We start from the raw sequence: 12,286 nt of genomic DNA, 5'->3' as shown, positions 1-12,286 counted from the left end.
CGCTAGGACTGATTGTTTCCATTAATTTTGGTTTTCTTCTTTCTTCTTGACGAGGAGAGACCCGTTGTTGCATAGCATCCACTTTTCTAAAGAACCAAACCCACTGCCACTGAGGTGATTCCACCTCATCCGCCTTTAACACCCTCAAAGGCAGCCCTTCAATGGATGGGAAAGGTAGTTAGCCCCTTGCATATTCATTATCCTCCCACCCTCCTGAGTCTTTTCTGCCCTCAGAACTCCCTCAGAACTTTACACCTAGTGCTCTTTCTCCTCACTTCCTCCCACTTTGTATATATTTGACTATTACATAAAATGTTTACAGGTGGCCCCAGGATTGTTAAATAATTTGGTAATAACAATAACATTTCATGATTCTTGTTGGCAGGATCCCTGATCTAGCATGTCTGCCCCTTTGCCTATTCTTTTAATGACACTACTACCTTCTCACTAACCTTGAAATCCAGAGATCTCACACACTAGCAATAACAGCACAGTTCAACAAGACAAAGCAACAAATGTTGGCAAGGGTGTGGAGAGATTGGGACTCTCATATACTGCTGGTGGGACTGTAAAATGGTGCAACCACTGTGGAAAACAGTATGGCACTTCCTTAAAAAGTTGGAAATAGAAATACCATTTAGTCCAGCAGGTATATCTCCTAAAGAAGTGAGAGCCAGAACACGAATGTTTATCACAGCAGTATTCACAGTAACAAAAAGATGGAAACAATCTAAATGCCCAATGGCTAACCAAACTATGGTACGTACACACAGTGGAATATTATGCAACATTAAAGAACAATGATGAATCTGTGAAACACATCATATTGTTGCTGTTGTTGTTGCTATGTGCTGTTGAGTCATAATGTAGATGAACTTGGAGGACATTATGCTAAGTGAAATAAGTCAGTCACAGAAGGACAAATATTGTATGCGTCCACTATTATAAAAACTCAAGGAAAGATTTATACATGGAAGGAAATTTTCTTTGCTGGCCCCCAGGGATGGGATACCAAAAACACCAAACTCAGACCGACCCCTTCTTGGCTTTCCGAGGCAGTATCCCTACTGCCTCAGAAGTAGATTGCCCAACCTTCCTTCCGAGGAGTGGCTGGTGGGTTTGAAGCTCCAGCCTTCTGGTTAGCAGTCAAATGCCTTAGGCCCTAAGCCACCAGAGGTCCTCTAGGGATGGGAGCGGGGGGAAAATTGCTAGCTAGGTAAGGGACACATATTGATTTGGGTGAAGGGAAAGACAGTATATCTAAAGCAGGTGGCCAGCATAATATCACTAAGGACAAGAAAGACACAGAGGTGCAGAGGTACAGACAATAAAGAGAAATACACACTACAGCATTATCAGCAATAACAAACATTAATATATGAGTGGATGCATAGGTAGACAGGCAAGATGATTAGGTATGGGTTGGTAAACAAGAATAAACTCATAACCTTATATAGGTTTGGCAGTTGATATTTCTACATACATATTTGTATGTGCTCTAAAAATGTCCATATATAATAGGGCACACGGGGCAAAGTTATGATAACCTCTTAACCACAACCAAACACCTTGAAGTAGTGAATCACTGGGCCTACGAGCTTGGTACCATGGTCACAGGGGACGTCAAGCTCAATTGGCATACTGCAGTATACAAAAATGCTAGTCTACATCCTCCTCTGGTGAGTAGCGACTGGGGTCTTAAAAGCTTGTGAGTGGAACCATTGATCTCTCCTTGTCCAGAGCAAAGAAGAGAAGAAAATCAGACACATGGAAACAATTAGTCCAAGGGACTAATGGACCATGAGAGCCTTAGCCTACATGACCCTAAGATAAGAAGAACTAGATAGTGCCCATCTACCACTGTAGATCACTTGGATCAAAATTGGCAATCCTGCACAGAGTGGGAGAAAAATGTGGAACAAAACTCTAAATAGTAAAAAAGACCTGGATAACTACTAGTCTGATAGAGATTGGCGAAACCCCTGAGAGTATGGTCCCTAGTCTCCCTTCGGACCTAGGATTGAACTCACTCCTGTGGCTTAACTTTCAAACAAACAATAGACAGGCCTACAAGGTGAACAGTCACACCAGGGAGGTGCACGTCTTAAAAGAGTCAATCATGGGAGATGAAAAGGGCAGCATTTGTGCAGGGAGAAAGCTCAGAAGGCAGGAATGCATAGGAAAGAAGGACACAGGGAAAAGGTAACCACAGGGACAAAGTTGGAAGAGAGCTGTTACAGGTGGGAATAGCAATCAAGAAACAAAATGTGTGTGAACTGTTGAATGGAAATTTAATTTGCTATGTAAACTTTGACTCAAATAACAATAACAAGTTGGGGGAAAAAATCCAGAGATCTCAGAGTGATTTCCCTTTCTCCCACATCCAATGGGATGCCAAGCTCTGCACATTCTTAATGTACTTTTTCTTCCATTTAACACCAGCATTCGTTTAGACCCTGATGCATCTTGTTGTTTTTAGTTGCTGTTGAATTGGCTTTGACTCGTGGTGATCTTTGCATAACAGAACAAAACATTGCCCTGTCCTGCTCTATATTCAGAATTGTTGATATGATACATCTTAGGCTTATGTTATTATAGTGGTTTCCTTCTTTCCTTCCTTCCACTTTCAGTACTAACACTGTGATTTTGGGTAAGTTGTCTTGTTCTCTGTCTGTAAAATGGGCATGGTGATAGTATCTATTATTGTTGGGAGGATAAATAGGCCTTTTGGCTAAGCTCAAGTGTGGTATCTGTTCTTACCAGTTTAATATCTAGTATGTCCTTACCACCGCCTGTCTGTCAGTTTGTCATATTATGGTGGCTTCTATGTTGCCTTGATGCTGGAAGCTATGCCACTGGTGTTTCAAATACCAACAGAGTCACCGTGGTGGACAGGTTTCAGCAGAGCTTCCATACAAGGCAGACTAGGAAGATGGACCTGGTGGTCAGCTTCTAAAATAATTGGCCAGTGAAAACCTTATGAATAGCAATGAAACATGATATAAGACAGTGTCAGAAGATAAGCCCCTCAGGTTGGAAGGCACTCAAAATACAACCTACTTAAAGTAGAGTTGACCTTAATGATGTGGATGGAGGAAAGCTTTCTGGACCTACATTTGCTGATGTGGCACAACTCAAAATGAGAAGAAATAGCTGCAAACATCCATTATTAATAGGAATTGGAATGTCTGAAGTATGAATCTTGGAAAATTGGAAGGTGTCAAAAATGAAATGGAGCTCATAAAGATCAATGTCCGAGGCTGAAGTGGACTGGTGTTGGCCATTTTGAATCAGTCAATCATATGGTCTAGAATGCCAAGAATGACGAATTAAAAAGGAACAGTGTTACATTCATCATCAAAAAGAACATTTCAACAATTTCCACATCTCTCCTTAAGTACAACACTGTCAGTGATAGAATAATATCCAAATAGCTACAAGGAAGACCAGTTAATACAACTGTTACTCAAATTTATGTGGCAACTACTAGTGCCAAAGATAACAAAATTGAAGATTTTTACCAACTTCTGCAGTCTGAATTGATCAAACATGCAATCAAGATGCATTGATAATTACTGGTGATTGGAATGTGGAAGTTGGAAACAAGGAAGAAGGATCAATAGTTGGAAAATATGTCCATGGTGATAGAAATGATGCTGGAGATTGCATGATAGAATTTTGCAAGATCAACAGCCTATTCATTGAAATACTCTTTTTTAGCAACATAAACAATGATGATACATGTGGACCTCACCAGATAGAATACACAGGAATCAAATCTACAGCATCTGTGAAAAGAGATGATGGTAAAGTTCAGTATCATCAGTCATGACAAAGCCAGTGGCTGACTGTGAAACGGACTGTCAGTTGCTCATATGCAAGTTCAAGTTGAAGCTGAAGAAAATTAAAACAAGTGCATGGCAGCCAAAGTACAATTTTGAGTATATTCCACCTGGATTTAGAAACCATCTCAAGAATAGATTTGAAACATTGATATCCAGACCCCAAGTCCTAACTGGACTTCCAGTCTCCTTCCCTTGTGACTCTCATTCACTCCCCACTCACCTCAACTCATGCCTTTTGTTTTCCGTGTCATTGCTCATTCCTTCTTCCTGCTTCTAGATTAGTCTCCCTCACTCTCCCATTTTCTTTTCTTATCCACAAGTTCACCTTTAATGCCACTTGTTCCATCAAGTCTATCAGGACAATTCTAGCTTGAAATGCTTTCTCCAAACTTCCTACGTGATCTTTGTCAATACTACTCATTTGGCCCCTGTTGTATTCTGCTTTGCGCTGGAACTTTTTGCCAGGTATACTTCTTGGCTCCCTAGATGTTAATTCTCACATGGATGTGCCTTTAAATTATATTTTACTTGCTGATTTTATTTTGAGCTATTTTGTCATTTCTCCCATTTATCATTTATCTGGAGACACTTACCTATACATTTTGGATGACATTAATACATCTATTTTTTTTTATCACAGTAATAATATGATTCTTTACTCTAAGGAAAAGACTCATTTCTTAACTTTGTGATCTGAAGCTGCTTGTATTTGACAGCATGCTTCAGCTTGAGGCAGACTTTTATCTGTGGTGCATTAATGAACGTATTTTTGCATACGGATTCATTATTTTCCTTTATGCCAGGTGACTGAAAATTATAACTCAGGTGTTTATTGCCTTTATTTCACTATTTATACTCCTGAGTTCTTTATGACCTCCTGGAAAGGATTTCAGCGCAGAAAACTGGATTGGTACATAGAGCATATCCATTTAATCTAATTGTTCCCCCTCCTCAAACGTTGGTGGCGCAGTGCCTGGGGCATTTGACTGCTAACCAGAAGGTTGGCAGTTCAAACCCACCAGCTGCTATGCAGAAGGAAGATGGGACAGTCTACTTCCATAAGGATTTACTGTACTATACTCACTGCCATTGAGTCGATTAGAGTCATAGCGACCCCTCCTTGGGCTCGAGGCAGTATCTCTACAGAAGTAGATTGCCCAATCTTCCTTCCGAGGAGTGGCTGGTGGGTTTGAACTGCCAGCCTTCTGGTTCGCAGTCAGATACCTTAGGCACTATACCACCAGACCTCTGTATTATTTGCCTGAGAGATGACCTCTGAGAGTGTTTCAGATTAGAAGATTGTCTTAGGGCAATAGTCTCAGGAGTTCCTTCAGTTTCTTTCAGACCAGTAAGTCTTTTCTTTTTTTAATTTGTATTTTGTTCTTCATTTTTGCCCATCCTAACTGAGACTTTCTATGATAGTCCTGATCAGCATGGACATTAGTGGTAGACAGGCACCATCTATTTCTTCTGGTCTCACATATTGGGGCTTGCTGTGAGTCAGAATTGACTCGATGGCAGTGGTTTGGTTTTGGTTTTAGATTTCAAACGTTATAAGAATGGCTCTATCATCAGCCAAGTTTCTTCAGCTGTGACAGGTGCAATCACTGGAGATAATATTGGACTTGGAATCAGAAGACACTGGTTTAACTCTTGATTCCACTATTTGCTGGTATGAACTTGACTGTCATTTAATCTCTAAAGTCATATAACTTCATCTGTAAAATAAACTTAATAATCTATACTTCAGTGAATTATTAGGAGGATAGAAATATGCCTATGAAAGTGTCTGACACATAAGAGGTAGTCAATAAATGTTTAAAAGAAAAGAAAAAATAAAGATTCTCCTCTATCCTCTGTGAGCCTTGTGATGCAGAGTATATCTGGAGAGATAAAGACACATTCAAGAGAGTGTACCTACCTGACTGAGCAACCTTAGGTGGAAGACCAAAAGCCAAACATTGAGTTGGCCTGGTTTCTGGGCTTCTCTCTAGTAGAATGCCTGTGGCCTCCCCAGGGAGCATGAGGATTAATTAGTTAATCTTTGTAAAGTGTTTTAAAGGTGAAAAATGCTATGTAAGTAGAACAGTTGAATTGCTATTGGAGATGTAATAATGGTGGCACCATATCCTGGCAGTGTTGCCCATTTTGGACATCAATAATCAATAGCAGAGAAAGTTCTAAGACGTTTTATGTGATGTGAAAGAAAGGATTTATTGTGGAATTTGTGATAACATAATTCTTTGTATAGTCTTACAAATAGCAAACTGCCAGTTCTTCCCAACAGAGAAATACTAGTCATTTAAGAAGTAATTTCTGGCTTCTTGGTGATCTCTCACTAAGGCAGTCTGGTTGTAAATCCTAACAAACTCAGGTAGATGGACAGTTTGTAAGTTTTGGATGCTTCATGGGTCCTGGGCTCATGGACTTTTCTTGGTCTAATCCTGCAGGAGTGATGAAAGAACGTGGTTATCAGTGACATGAACCGTTGTCCCTAACCAATGTAGAGTGGTGGTACCATGGGCTAGTAGAAAGAGATGTGGTTTAGCTGTGTGACCGTGGTCAGTGTACTCTTCTGAGCCTTAATTTTCTCACTTGTTAAATGGAAACAGTAATCTCTGTACTATTTACTGCATATGCTGACACTTGAATGGAATTAATGTAAGGATAGTACCTTTAAACTATATAACATCTATATTAAATTATACAATTTAATATGCATTCCTTGATGCATATTACCTGATGTCAGGGATGAAGGCCTCCTACCTGTGCCATTCTTGCTGTGTATAACTTGACATGTACCCATACCTCATATCCTCAACATAATTAGCTGAACCTTTGCAACAGGAATTGTGCTTTATCATAGGAAGTAGCTTGGTAGCATGGGCATGGGCATCAGGAGCCCACAGCATTCATTCCACTGATGCCACCAACCAGTGTGGAATTGTAGGGAAGTCCCTGACTTCCTCTGGCCCTCAGTATTTGAAATATGGACTAGGTAACACCAGAAGTCCTCCCTCCCAGCACCTCAATAATTTATATTAGCAGTGGTTTAGCAGAATACTTTTAGAAGATACTTGATAGATTTCTGCTGATTTGATTTTCTCTTGCAGATACAATTTTCCATTTATTGGGTACCCACAGTGTACCAAATACTTTGCTGTTTTCTAGAGACATAAAGATGATTGAGATGTGGACTCTGCCTTCCAGAAAATCAGATCATAGTATTTGGCACAGTAGTTGATGAGTACAGTAATAGAAGTGAGTCACAGGAGGGTGGGTTTCCCTTTCTGGGAAAAGATAGGGAGTCAAGAAAGATTTCACAGAACTAGTGGTACTTGAGCTGGACATTCAAACTTGAGCCATAGTTTACCTGGTAAGTAGGTAAAGAAAGAGTATCCATAGCCAAAGGAATAGCACATGCCAAGGCATGAAATAGCACATCTGAATGGACCCACTCCTAGGAATCATAATATGCCAGGTACCTCCTGGACTGCACCTTATTCCCTCTTTGAGGTAGCCTAGGAACTGTGAACTGTTTGGTATCTGCATTGCTGTCCATAAGCAGGTTGATCCCAAGAGCTGCAGAGCCCTTTATCCCTGCAATATTCTGACATTTCCCTTATGAGTCTATGGTTGTTTATTAGCTGACACTATAAACCATATGTTGAACGTGGGGCCAGATGAAGCTTTAATACTAAATGCAGAGTATGTAGTAGATTTGACTAGAATTTAATATGCACTACTCGGTGTTTTGCCTCTTAAGCAAAGTTTTTCTTTGTTAAAATAAACACGTATAAAGAATTTATACAGCGCACATGGTTATGCATATTTATTGCAGAGAATCTGTTAATAATCTATGCCTCATCGGATTTTGCATTTCTGTTGAAATAACAAATGTGGCACTTAGTACAACTGAATGAATGTGGTGAATTTTATCTGGGAGAAGAGAGGCTGTTTCTCTTGTTCCAGATGTCATTTTCTTCCACCGTCTTAATTATTGGCCAGCTTTCCATGTGTTACATCTGGGGGCCTGATGCTTTTCTAGCTCCAATGATTTTGTCTTTTTTTCTTACTCTTTCACTCTGTTTCTTCTAGCATACATAGATGCTTGTCTTGGGACTGTTAGAATCACTTCTTTGGGTAAGGATGCAGATTCTGAAAGGTCCTCTTATGTTACATGAGGGGAAAACATGTGAAACTGGGCATTAATTATGCTAAGAGTAAGGCCCTAAAAGATTGCATGGGGGCAAGTCAGGAGCCTGGCTAAAGGGGTCCCTGGATTAGGTGGGAGAGAGGAAAGCCTGAGAACAAGTACCTGGGCAGAGCACAAGGAGGGAGAGAAACAGAGGGAGGCCATAACATATAGGTCAAGTTTTATTTATGGTCATATCCATAACTAGTTGCTATTGAGTTGATTCCAACTCGTGGCGACCCTGTGTGTGTCAGAGTAGGACTGTGCTTCACAGGGTTTTCAATGGCTGATTTTTCAGAAGTAGCCTGCCAGGCCTCTGGGGGCACTTGAACCTCTAATGTTTTGGTTAGCAGCCAAGGATAACTGTTTGCAGTAGTACCAGTCATGGCCGTATCTACATCTATATAAAATGCAATAATATAGGCTTTAGACTCAGACAACTCTCTGAATCCAGTGCTCGTCCTCACCAGTTGTTTGATCTTGGGCAAATAATTGAACCTTTCTGAACCTCAGTTCCCACATCTGTAAAAATGTGAATACTTGTAATCTCTTTACAGGAGAAGGACAGGAAGGCTTCTGGTACAGAGTAGTCAGTGCTAAAATAAATGTTCGTACTTTGTCTTATAATTCATTGCCTACCCATGAGAGCACAGCTGTGGAATGTAGCCTTAACTCCAATAATGTTTGTTTTTAGAAACTGGCAAGGTGTTTACCTGGGGCCGAGCAGACTACGGTCAACTAGGGAGGAAGGTGGAAGCTCATGAAAACTGGAAACAAGAAAAGCAAGATTCATCCATTCCCTGCTTGAGACCACAGAATAGCTTGCCTTCATCTCTGCGTTGCTTAACAGGAGCAACTGAGGTAGGAAGTGACTGCTATGGATACATCTCTTTTCCTTGTTTTTCAGTGACATGTTTACTATGGATCTGATTTGTACCAGGCATTATTAAAAGTTCTCTGTAGGAATCTGAAGGGGTCCTTGTCCTCAGTTTTGCTCGTGGTTGAATATGATAGATAAGGCAGATAAAGTTAACCAGGTAAATATATTATGAGGCAAACTGTATGATAACTCCTTTAGAGAGGTTCAAAGTACTCTGGATTCACTTTGAAGAGAGAAATGAATTCAGACTATAGGGATTGGGTTAGGCTTTGAGGAGAACATGGCTTTGAGCTAGGCCTTGGGGGATGGGCCAGACTTTAGTAAGCAATTAATTGTAAGAGAGAAGACTTAGGTGGATGAAATAGCTGGAACAGAGTCATGGGGTAGGAAAGTAAGGAAGGATTTTGGGAGTCCACTGGTAGTTCAGTTTGGCTGGAGCGTGAAGTGTCAGGTTATGTGTGTGTGAGAGAGAGAATATAAGGTAATATCAGAAAGGTGTGTTGGAACCTGATCAAGGGGGCCTTTAATACTGAGCTAAGTATTTTGTACTTCTGTTTATATTTCCCAGTATGGAAAACATTGTAGTTCAGTTGCTTATTCAAGCTATTTGGTTCCCTGAAATGTCTTGAATTTCTACATTAAAGGCAGGAATCTTAATTTCTCCAGGGTGTGTGTTTTTGTTACTGAATTTTGCTTTACTGCTGTCCTTAAAAAAAAGAAAAGCTGAGGTTTTTGAGAAGGACAGGGATGGCCACACAGTGGTCCTCTGAACCCAAGCTGGCTTAATGAAGGAATTCAGTCTTCATTCAGAGACTGTCACAAAAATTAATAAGCTAGAGAGACTTCTGTAATTAGCATCAGACTAATTACAACCCTCTGCATACCTAGAGGGCTTCCCTTCCCCAGGGGCCTGCCTGGCCTCCTCCTCCCGGATATGTAGGACGGTTCTCGATTTTTGCTTCACATCCCAGCTCTGGTCCTCCTGAGCCCTTCCTTAATGCTGGGGTGAGTCTGTCTGTCTCTCTCTTTCTTTAATTGAAAATGTCCTAAACAGTACCACAAAGGCAGTTTACCGTGGTGATAATGATAAAACCATCCATAATCGTACCACCCTAACACAGCTACATTCCTTTTTGAGTATACATACTTCTACATAGTTGTAGTTATAGTATTTATGATGTTTGGTATTCAGTCTCCATTTATTTTCATAAATGCTTTTCTTTGTTTCCTCTTAGTCTTTAAAATGATCATTTTTAAATGACTATATAACATAACATGATTTGAAGATTCTGGAATTTTCAAAACCATTCTTTGTCATAGTGAACCCTGCAATGAATACCTTACTGAACAGTTCCCTTAAGATACAATCTTGGGGTTGTTAGTATTTACCAGAGTTAGGAGGAAGGAGGAAAGGGGAAGCTTTTGTCTGCAGGGCATTGAGTTTATGCTAATGGTGGTAGAATATTTTGAAAAAGGATAGCCCTAATGCTGGCACAACATGAAAAATGTCATCAGTGTCCCTGAGCTGTAAATGAGGAAGTTGTTATGTGGTGAATATCATTGTGTATGTTTTCAACACAATAAAAATTTTTGTTTTCTTTTTAAAGAATATTGGGGATGAAATTAGAGGAGCAAAATCTGTGAACATCTTTATGATATTTCTATATAGTTTTTGCTATACGTCTCTATATTACATTTGAAAGAAGTTGACTACCACTAACAGTGAATAAGGGAATGTAGTATTTAAACTCGCATTGTCTGCCTAGTGAGTTAATGTCCTGAGAGCCTGGTACAAGGTACTGTGGACTCTTTGTCTTTCCCAGAACATTTAAGACTATGTGGTTGGGTAGCATAGTGGAGGTAGCATGGAGTCTTCATAGATATTTCTGAGTTTCTGGTTTTATTGGCAAGATAAGGATAATAATATGTACCACATAAGGTTATTGGTGAAGATTCTATGTAAAATTCCTGGCATGCAGTAGGCACTTGGTAACTGTTAGTTCTTTTCTGCTCTTTGAAGACTTTTAATGCCCCGTGATGGTTATAGTGTGTGACACTGTAGTACTGTGACAGACATGACCTGTGCAAACATGTAGCTCAAGAGCCTGGCATTGATGTGACATTTATTTACCTTCTTAGCAGGGTGACGTGAAGAGTTAGCTTGAGCCCTGAGCCCCTTGGTAGCTTAATTTCAGTGCTCCCCACCCTCTTTGATTCAGTCACTGGGGGTTTATACTCTCTGGTTTCACTGGAGATTCAGTTTCCAGGCTGTTTCCAGTTAGCAGATTGGGTTTGAGAATTATCTCCAGCTGTCAATGCCCAGTTCTGGCCTATCTGTCAGACATCTATTTATTAGAGGTCAAGAAGGCTGTGTGTACAAATGGCTGCCAGTGGGCAGCTGTAAACTGCAAGGAGTGGATTTGCCATGGAAGAGACAAGAACCATACTAAACTAGGTGCTGCTGTAGTCAGGGACTTGGCCAGGGAGGTCATCTTGGGGAGGGAGGAACAGTCTTGGTCTAATTTGATGATTCTTCACCTTAAGGACCTGAGTGTGGCCCATAAGCTGATTCAATTTTCCATGTCCAAAGAATAAGCAGAGTTGGAGGAATGAGCTCTCTGGGCTGGGGCTTCACACAGGGTGTCTAGACAGAAGGATCCAGAGGGATGGCCACACAGGAAAGAAAAGCCCAAGTAGATAGCTGCACTGTGGTATAAACCAAACCTTCCTGTGAACAAAAGAAAACAAACACAAAGTTACTAAGTGCTTACTGTGGGCCAGACAATGTGCTAAATGTTTTACACATATTATTTCATCTTCACAATACACCTATGCACAGGTGCCATAATCACTGCTTTACAAATAAGGAAACCAAGGCTCAAATTGGTTAACTCACCGGAGTAAACAGTGTGACTAAGACTTGAAGTTGAAGTACTTGTAAACAGGAAGTAAAATTAAGGGTTATCTTCCCATATCCTTTTGCATGTATCCCCTTCCCTGGATTTAAGTTTCTGGAAGTCCGGAATCAATGTCTCAATTATTTTCTTCTGAGCTGTATCTTATCTCTAGTTTGTTGTTTGAGATTTTAGACCTGACAGACCTTCCTTCAGTGTTCTTACATGGTGAAAACAGTGTTTCATGTACTGTTAGCTTTGTCTGAGATACTGGGCTAGCAGCCACTGCTGGAAAATTCCAGGGGTAGCACAGTGATTGGAGTTTATCCGCCCCTCTGCATGTGTCAGGACAGAGTGTGTGTGAACAGTTTGGTTTATTTGCTACTTGACAGTAACTTAGACCACAACAGCTTTTCTGCTTTTTAAGTGTCAGGTGGGGCTGGTACCTGCAGATTTCTTTTTTTTTTTTTTT

At 40.4% G+C, this 12,286-nt stretch overlaps 1 protein-coding gene and 1 non-coding gene across 2 annotated transcripts in view; both read left to right on the top strand.

The window, feature by feature from the left end:
* Nucleotides 1–12,286, top strand: part of SERGEF (secretion regulating guanine nucleotide exchange factor) — a 324,210-nt gene that overhangs the window by 95,849 nt on the left and 216,075 nt on the right. Inside the window, exon 9 of the mRNA XM_042783005.1 lies at nt 8,735–8,901. Within this exon, the coding sequence (XP_042638939.1) occupies nt 8,735–8,901 (167 nt within the window). The remainder of the gene's footprint in view (nt 1–8,734; nt 8,902–12,286) is intronic.
* On the top strand, nt 2,715–2,898 carry LOC122151667. The gene has a single exon (XR_006164246.1). It is a non-coding gene; the product is annotated as a U2 spliceosomal RNA (small nuclear RNA).

This window comes from Orycteropus afer, unplaced genomic scaffold (assembly GCF_000298275.1).
Source record: "Orycteropus afer afer isolate SDZICR_OR568_19922 unplaced genomic scaffold, OryAfe1.0 scaffold00014, whole genome shotgun sequence".
NCBI classification, from domain to species: Eukaryota; Metazoa; Chordata; class Mammalia; order Tubulidentata; family Orycteropodidae; genus Orycteropus; species Orycteropus afer.
This window is presented reverse-complemented; position numbering and strand designations above follow the sequence as displayed.